A 9177-nucleotide genomic window follows, 5' to 3' on the forward strand; every position below is an offset into this window, starting at 1 on the left:
ATCAGAGATTAAGTCCTAGAAAACCACAGCTGACTGATGATCAGAGCATGTTGGAAACATTTTGTTCTCTAGAAATGATGCAGCTGAAAGAGGAACACAGTTTAATGTTTATAAATAACTTTCCTATTTCTGTAAATTTGTTGCTGAATCTTTATTTTTACTCCTTCCTGTTTAGGGATCTGACTGCTCTGCTGATTCTTCCAATATGTTCAATGAAGCTTCAGACAGACACTTGTTCTGGATTAATAAAACTCTGAAGAAGAAGAAAATGAGGAAGAAGCCTTCAGGGCTAATAGGACCTTAATATAGATGTAGGTTTTCATAAAGGAAGGACAAGTGTTTCTGTGTTTTCTCACCTTTGCTGTTCATGGCCCTCCTCTTCATGCAGAAAATAACCAAAGACGTTGATAACAAGATGATTTTGACAACCAAAGACAAAACCACATAAAGCTGCAGACCTGCAGGGGAGTTAAAAAAACAGAACAGCTTGGTTTGATCAGGACAAAGTGGTAAATGTGGTGCATTTGATCCAACAGCTGATGATGACATTTATCTTTGCAAGTAACATTTAAATGTCAGCATTTCTACACATTTCTACACATTTCTCTGCCTCTATGTTAGTATAACATATTTAATATCTAAACTTTGCAGCATAAAGAACCAAAGATGAAACCTACAACAGTGATGAGGTTGGTGAAGCAAGAATGTTGTTGTGGTTTTGCTCAGGAAATGCAAAAGAAGTTTCATTCTTTTTAAAACTTGGCTGTTTGAGAGTGGGCACTGAGACGCAGCAGTGAATCAGTTTGACCCAAAACAATCGTCGCTATCTGAACTCTCATATCAAATTCTCCTGGATCGAGATTATTACAGATAAACTAAAACTAACAAAATAACAAAAACCCAAAAAAGTTTCACTGGTATAAATAAAAATAGTAACTAATGAGGGAACACCATAACTAACTGGAACTAAACCATGTATTTATATAACTACAAAATACTGAAATTATAGATATAATATCCTTTGTTTACATGTTTATGAACCTACTGACGTGAAAGAGATTTTCTTTGTCTCACTGGAGGTTTACGACAGCTGTCAGTAAGTTATGTCACTCCATACTCATCCTGTTGGCGCATACATGAGTCACAAAACTTGGGAGAAATGTATTCAACAATAAAGTAATACATTATAAAATGGTATCTTCTGTTGAGTATTCATTACCCAATTGATGTATAAATAATCACAATACAATACTTTAGTTAATTTTTAGGTCCAGAATTCAAAAACTTAAAACTATTACTATAACTAAAAAAACTAAACTGTAGAACTAAGCAATATTTAATCAAATAAAAACTAGCAAACACACTCTAAAAACTACTTAAAACTAACTGACTTAGAAAAAAAGTCACAAAAATAAAACTAAAGTATAATAAAAAACCCAAAACTATCACAACCCTGTCCTGGATGTTATGCAAACAAGACGCTCTGCTCCAACTAAATCAGATTTTTTTTTTTCCAAAAATGCTAAAGCTAGTTAGCATAGCCACCAATGATGACGATAGAAAGATGACTTTCATGTATCAGTAAATTGGCTATCTGCCATTAGCATTGATTGTCAGCGCTAAGACCCGCCTCCTGGCTCTGATTGGTTGCATTTCTTCAGACAGCAATAGTAGCTCAGGGAGGAGGTGGAAGAGATCTATGTTTCCATAAATTATTTGTCTTATATTACACTGTCGCAACACACTGACAGTTTTAAAAAGTATGGAAAAAACAAATTTTTTTAGTATTTACATACTGCAGCTTTAAGGTCTTGATCTTTTGCTGGTTTGTGGGTTTTAATCCAGTGAGTCAGTAAACCACAAATCCAAGAACCCCTGACAAAACCTTTTAAATGAATCAGAAATTAGTTTACCTGCATTTGTTTTTGTATTTTGTTTTTCAATTTTGAGACTTTCAAAATTTATTACTAATAGGTTTTTCCTTTAAATGCTCTGAATGTCACTGATGGACTTTAACAGGCCCAAATGATCTCAATAAACATGAGCAGATGATGAACCTGAAGCTGCAGCTGGTTTCTCAGATAGTTTGATGGTTTCAGATGGAGAAGGAGAGAAACTCTTACTCTGAGTTGCTGCTGTTGTTGCTGTTGCTGTTGTTCTTCTTCTTGATGTAATTGCTGCGCTTGTGGTAGAAGCTGATGGGGGAAAAGTTGATCTTATTAAAGGTCTCACACTGTAAAAACACAAAATTGTACGAATTATTTTTGTCTAGTTTCTAGTGCAAATATCTTAGTACACTTAAAGTAAGACAAGACTACAAATAACATTTCAGAAATAGAAATGGTTGTTTTAGGTCAATAATTCCTTATCGGTGGAAAATTACTAGATCCATTGGGAAACATGGAAAAATGTTTCCCAATGAAAAGTAGAACGAGTACACGAATTATTGATTTAAAGCAACACATCCTGCTGAAAAGTTACTTTAAAATTAGTTTTGTCTTATTTCAAGTTTTGCACTAGACAAAAATACTCGGAAAGATTTTATGTTTTTACACTGCAGATTCCATTTTGGTTCTCCAGATGTCAGAATGAAACAGAATCAAGGATAAATCTATTTTTTATTTGTTTCTTTATGACTTACAGTTTGAACATATTAGCATTTTAAAGCTGAATTGTTTAAAATCTGAAATACATGTTTAAACCAGAAAACTCACCTTCTGTCACAACAAGATAAAAATCATAATATAGAGTTCCAGTCCAGGTTTCATCTGAGCGACACCGGTACCATCCTGAGTCTGACGGTTTCAGATCAGTGATGCTCACATGCAGAAAATCAGTAGAAAAAATATCTCGTTCTTCATATGTGATACTGAATCTGCCTCTCTGATCTGTATCTTCAGTTGTTTCAACGAGAATGTTTCTTCCTTCACAGGTTCCCTTACAGAAGAACCTTTTGGTTCCTGTGTAATCAAATTCACATCTAACTGTGATGTTTTCTCCTTCATTTCTGTTGAAGGTTTCCATAGTTTCTCCATCCTGCAGAGCTGCTGAGGAAATAAACTGTAGTTACTGTCATTGTAAAAGGGAATCACAGGAAACATATTTATGAATTTAACTGGATGTATTAGAATACATGTCAACTTAAGGAAGTGTCTCAAATTAATTCAGCTAATTTCACTGTTAAACAGAATCAACAACACTATCGTTTCCTCATAACAGCTGAAAATATCAATTGAGGAAGTTTGCAAAGTAAAGTTTTGAAGAAAAGCACTGACGCATCTTTCTAGGTTTTGTCTCTTCAAACATTATTTGAGTGTTTGAGAGGAACTTGATGTTCCTCTTCAGTTTCACAGCTGTTTCCTCTGTTTATTTAATTTTTAGTTTTAGAAAACCTACATTTCTGGAAAGCAACCGACTGAGCATGTGAAAGTTAAAAACGTGAGTTTTATTTTATTTTACTTCTACATACAACTGCCTCCTATAAAGTTTTCAGTTATTGTGTGAAAACAAACAGATTTAACATCCAGAAGTTTACAACATCAGCAAATTTCACCACAAAATGAACAAAAAGTAACACATAGAAATGGAGGACAAGTCAGAGTTCTATTTAAAATTGGTTTACCAAAGAAATTAAAAGGGATGCAATAGATAAAACTGAAACAGTTGGCTCCAAATATTTCAACAAAGTAGAACAAATCTTTATATAGTGAGAAGGGCAGGATGAAGGACTGGAAGTAGAGAACTTGATAGAAATAATAGACTCTGCATAGTCCTGGACTTGGCTGGCCTTGGTTCAATTCCTGGTTTGTTGTCATTTGCTAAATGTCTTACCCCTATTTCTTCATCCTATTTCCTGTCAATTTAATATTTAAAAAGACTACGAGTGCTACAAAGTCTTTTTAAAAACAGCAACAATGGACTCACTGAGGAAGAGGAGGCAGATCAGAGTGAGACAGACCTTCATCCTGAGCTGCTGATGGTTTCTAACTCTGCTTCTCTTCCTGCTTCACTGATAAACCAGGAACATCTCTGCAGGATGCAGTTCCTCCTCTGAACACCAGAGGTCAGTGTTTTACTGAGTAAAACTCAAACATTATATTTTCTCTGCAAACCAAATACATTAAGGAGACGCCATGTTTTTGTTTCTACAGAAGAAAAAAAGATTTTTTTTTTTTTTACATTTCTCCTAATCCTCCTGAATACATTTCATAAAATTCTTTCAACCGTACTCCAAAACCCTAAATTATTCCTTTTTGCCTTTGATGACATACATCCTGAATATTCATGGCATTTTGAGCTTTGATTAAACTTAATTGCCCTGCGACAGACTGGCGACATGTCCAGGGTGAACCCCGCCTCTCGCCTGGAACGTTAGCTGGAGATGGACACCAGCAACCCCACCGACCCCACTAAGGGATGGATGGATGGATGGATGGATGGATGGATGGATGGATGGATGGATGGATGGATGGATGGATGGATGGATGGATGGATTAAACTTAATGAAGAACTACTTCTTTATGACAGAGAAAACAAGTTGCAAAGAAAAATGTGAATGAATGATTTTTGGATTAAATTAACCAAATTTGCTTCCTTAATTGGGAAGCTGATACAAATTTAATCAACTTAACCATTTTTTTAATGTAAAATAAAGGAGACCATTTTGCAGTACACATAAGTGATCATGCAAAAATTAATAATTCAAATGGTACATTTTAATAATCAAACTTGTGTTGCTTTATATTATTTACAAATCTATCCCACATAGAAATCTTCATAGACAGATGAAAAATAAATATAAAACACAGACTAAATAATTTTAAAGGTTTCATAAATTAAAGAAATTAAATTTTTATTCATCAGGAATATTTTTTGGATTGTTGTTAAGCAAGCTGTAATGTGTGTTTGGTATATATTGCTCTTTTTTTTCTTATGAAAAATAGTTTGTTAACTCGTTTTGTATCATTTATTCCTGCATGAATTAACAGGGGGGGTTTTGTCAGATTTTACAGTCTGCTAAACTGTATGAATAGGTGAATGAAGTGGTTCAATCTGGGTGTTTGTTTTTTTGTTTGTTTGTTTGTTTGTTTGTTTGTCTGTTTTTTTGACACAATCAGCTAATGCTAAGCCACACCTTCCAGCTAATGTTTCTGAGCAAATCATTCATCTGTTTGCTACCTGTAGCTTGAATTATTGCAACTCCTTGTATTTTCCTGAGCATGTCTTCTATTTATCGTCTTTAGCAAAATGAGCATATTACCCAGTGATGGCTTCAATGGCTCCATGTCTATTAAAAATGTATATTTTTACTCTTTGTTTTCAAATTATTGCATGGTCTTTTCACTTCTTACTAGTTTTAGTCCCATTTAGCTGACCTTTGGGCTCGATCTGCTGACTCTTCCTCATTCACTGATAATCCAGGAAAAGGGCGCAGTTCCTCCTCTGACCACTAGAGGTCACTCTTCTCCAGCTTTTACTCCAATCTGCACGCAAAATTTTGTTTTCTATGCAGATGTTTGGAAATCAGTTGTGAGAGTTAAATAATATTCTACAGAGAATCAATTCAACACAACCATAAATAAGACAAAACTCATATGAAACCTGAATTTTAGCCTTTAAAATTGGATTCAAACTGTTTCAAGCAGGAAACTAGAAAAACAAAACAATAAGACCCAAAACTAAACAGGAAGTTAGTTAGCTGCCCAGAAGAACCTTTATTAATATTAATATGAGTTACAGCAACATTTAATTTCACTTTGGGATGAATAAAGTATTTTTGAATTAATTTTTTTTATTATAAATGCACTAATAGCAGATTAGTGCATTTAGTGCATGGATAACAATTAAAGAAGTTTGCAAAGTTTACAACACCTCTCCCCCTGCCAATATATATATAAAAAATTATTTTAAATTTTCAAATAAAGGACAATTTAGTTCATCTTTCTGGCAGGAAAGCTCATAAAGAGGAAGGAAATAAAAAATCAAATTAAGCAATGTTACCAGATTTTTTAGAAAGCTGTACATCTGATGAAATTGAATTTTATATTTTTGCCTTTTAATGACATATTTTGTGAAAAGATGCAAACACATAAATATAATCTTAATCTTAATTTACTCATGATGTTTTAAAGAAAATTAGGTGCTATTAAATGTTTGCATTTGTAGGACAGTGATGATTTAATCTAATAAAATGTCGCAAAAAATAGGGCATAAAGCAACAATTTAATATGAAAAATCAACTTTTTTGCAGAACTTTTGGTCATAAATAAAAATCAATTGGAACATTTAATCACATTATGTTTTAGCACACATGTGACCATGCAAACATTAATAATTCATCTGCCGTTGCTTTATAATACTTATAGATACTTGATGTATAAATCCATATGAAAGTAAAATTTGCATAGAAACTAATAAAATTATAATTAAATATTTAAAAACAAGATCTCAAAGACCTGAACAGGAAAAATTATGCATCAACTAATACTGAAGCTTAGCTAAATAACAGGATGTATTTTCATAAGTAACTGGAGGAAGTAACTGGAGGTTAAATGAGGATGAACAGTGATTTAATGCTTTGAGCAGCAACTTCTTGTTAAATCTGAATAAAATCCTTTTACAAACTTTGAGTAAATTATGCATAATATGTTAATTTAAGACCAACTTTAAAATAAACAACTACATTTATTTTATGTTTTCACTTACATAAAACTAAATCTTTTGTTGTTCATTTCATTTTTTGGGGGGGGGGGTGTTTGTTTTAGTGTGGCTGCATGTTATTGGTCAAAAAATATCAAATAAAACCGATTTATAAACAGAATTAAGTTTTATATTGTTTGAACCAATACAATGGTATACTTATTTTTAAATACTGTCACTGTTTATGTAAAGTAATAGTGGAATAAAGAGCAGCTGAATCCTCTTTACTGCGGCCGCCATATTTTCCATCTATCCGAGGTTCAGTGTAGATGACGACGTCTCCATGGTTACCACAGGGGGCGCTGCTGTGCAGGTTGGTGGTTTGTTTGGAAAAATGCACCTCGAGGTTGTCACTTTCAGCCTGGAAGATGAAAGGAACAGAAATGACATCTTAAAGATTTTTATTAGTTTATTTATAATTATATTGTTTTATGAGATTATTTATCATTCTCTAAATACAAAGCAAATATTTCAATACTTGATAAGCCTGTTATTTTTTCCTTCTAAACCTGGTTATAATTTAAATAAACCAACTAAAACTTGACTCAATGATTTTGAAATGTAAACTTTGAAAACTAAAAAATCATAAAATTGTTTAGAACAGCTCAATTAGTCAGTTTTTATTGCTTTAAATCCTTTAAAGTAAACTGTGGAAGACGAAGATGCAACTTCTGTTCACAAACTGTCCTCATATTTTCAGAAAAATATGAGATTTTTAAAATATTTAATCATAAAATCATAAATTACGTTCATCTGACGAAAAGCATTGAAGGACGCCCCCTGCTGTTCTAAAACCACAACTACAAGGATTACCAACTGTCATAAAATTAGCCTGAATTCAGAGATAAAATCCTAAAACTGACAAAGTGGTGCACATGAATGATGAATTTAATGATGGATAAAAGTTTATTTTTCATACTAGCTTCACATAAAAGGAATGTCTTAAGAAGAAACAAATGTCATGTTTCACTTTAAATATTTAAATTTATAATAATATTTTAATGGAAAAAATTACTTTCACAATGTAACTGAATGAAATACTTGAATTTCAGAGTTTACTTACTGTGTTTTGGGTTTCAGGTTCCCTCTTTACTCTGTTGGGCTGCAGGAAAAATTTATATTGTTTCAGATGATTTCACAAATAGTGAAAAAAGCCCAAACAGATTATTTACACTGTTTCAAACTCACCTTTATGACGGTAGCATACTCTGTTCCTCCTGAAGGCTCTGCAGAACCTGCTGCACACAAAACAAGATGCTTAAATATATAGAATTTGATACTGTGAGACATTGAGGTCATTGAGGTTAGAGGATCTCCACCAGCCCTGCAACAGACTGGCGACCTGTCCAGGGTGACCCCGCCTCTCGCCCAGAACGTTAGCTGAAGAGGCACCAGCACCTCCTGACCCCAGTAAGGGACAAGGGGGTTCAGAAAATACACGGACGGACGGACGGATGGACGGACAAATGGACGGACGGACAGACGGACGGACCTCCATTTTTATTGCTGCGTTTTGTCTTTGCTATTTTATGTAAAATTGATGCAGAGATTCAGCTTTCGGCAGGGTAATGATCCCAGTTCTACACTGGGTAGGTTTAGCTCCAAATACATTCACATCTAGTCTAGTTTAACAATTTTAGTTAATTTTTTATTTTATTTTTTGTGTAGAAGTTTTTTTTTTTTCCATTTTGAATAAGCTTCTGCTTTTCTCTACAAATAGCAATCAGGTCTGCAGAGAGAATCATCAGGACTGATTTTTCCTCCATCCAGGACTTTTACAAGTCTAGAGTTAGAAAAAGAGAAGCTAACATCTCTGCAGACCCCACATATCCTGGACACGACTTCATTTTGTAAAAATGCAAACACTTAACAGTCAGTGTGCATATTGCACTAATCCAACCTTGTCTTTCTCTCTTGTAAACCATTCTATATCAACATATTTACAAAACATGTATTTTTATTTCCTCTTTTTATGTTTATATTTAAATGTGGAACCGGGGTGGCGTTCACCAAATATTTTCCATCTTTGACAGATTTTTATTATTTTTTTTAAACAGCAACGGAAAAATATGATTCATCAATGTCAAAATGTCACTATATGTTGTTTCCATGCCTTCTTATTGTTGTGTGTTTATGATGTAAAGCACTTCCTGCTGCCTTGTTGCTGAAATGTGCTGCACAAACACACTTGATTGATTAATTGATTGATTTTGACAGATTACACACCCGACCTTTAGTGCAGATGTGCTGACATTTTCAACTGTAAGCACAGAGAACATTGTGGATGAATCTAAAATCAATTAATTTTTATCATCATCTTTGTGTGATCAGGTAGCTGTTGGCAATTTCTGATCACTTTGATAAATATTTCCCGATTTCAAAACTTGTCACTGGAGAGAAAAAGTTAAATATATTCATCTTAATCAATCTATTTGATGTGGTTTCTCGGTTCATCTTGTAGAGTATTATTTACAATTG

General features: G+C 33.5%; 2 protein-coding genes and 1 long non-coding RNA gene across 4 annotated transcripts in view; all 3 read right to left on the bottom strand.

The window, feature by feature from the left end:
* Positions 1-4141, bottom strand: part of LOC106960804 (natural cytotoxicity triggering receptor 2-like) — a 12765-nt gene extending 8624 nt beyond the window's left edge. Inside the window, exon 1 of the mRNA XM_015054137.1 lies at positions 3925-4141. Coding sequence (XP_014909623.1) covers positions 3925-3964 — 40 coding nt within the window. The 5' untranslated portion in view covers positions 3965-4141. The remainder of the gene's footprint in view (positions 1-3924) is intronic.
* LOC106960807 (uncharacterized) lies at positions 18-2275 on the bottom strand. Its single transcript, XR_001427653.1, has 3 exons — positions 2058-2275; positions 357-458; positions 18-253 (listed from the first exon to the last, which is right to left on the bottom strand). It is a non-coding gene; the product is annotated as an uncharacterized LOC106960807 (long non-coding RNA).
* A 2658-nt stretch (positions 4142-6799) lies between the features above and the next one.
* Positions 6800-9177, bottom strand: part of LOC106960795 (uncharacterized) — an 8529-nt gene continuing 6151 nt past the window's right edge. The window contains exons 5-7 of one of the 2 annotated variants that reach the window (XM_015054130.1): positions 7888-7934; positions 7763-7801; positions 6800-7060 (exon numbers count right to left, since the gene is read on the bottom strand). In XM_015054130.1, the coding sequence (XP_014909616.1) occupies positions 6875-7060; positions 7763-7801; positions 7888-7934 (272 nt within the window). In that variant the 3' untranslated portion in view covers positions 6800-6874. Of the gene's footprint in view, positions 7061-7762; positions 7802-7887; positions 7938-9177 lie in introns of both variants that reach the window. The other variant, XM_015054129.1, reaches the window with a different exon arrangement.

Source organism: Poecilia latipinna, unplaced genomic scaffold, assembly GCF_001443285.1.
Source record: "Poecilia latipinna isolate Pla-1442-1.1 unplaced genomic scaffold, P_latipinna-1.0 Scaffold1230, whole genome shotgun sequence".
NCBI lineage: Eukaryota > Metazoa > Chordata > Actinopteri > Cyprinodontiformes > Poeciliidae > Poecilia > Poecilia latipinna.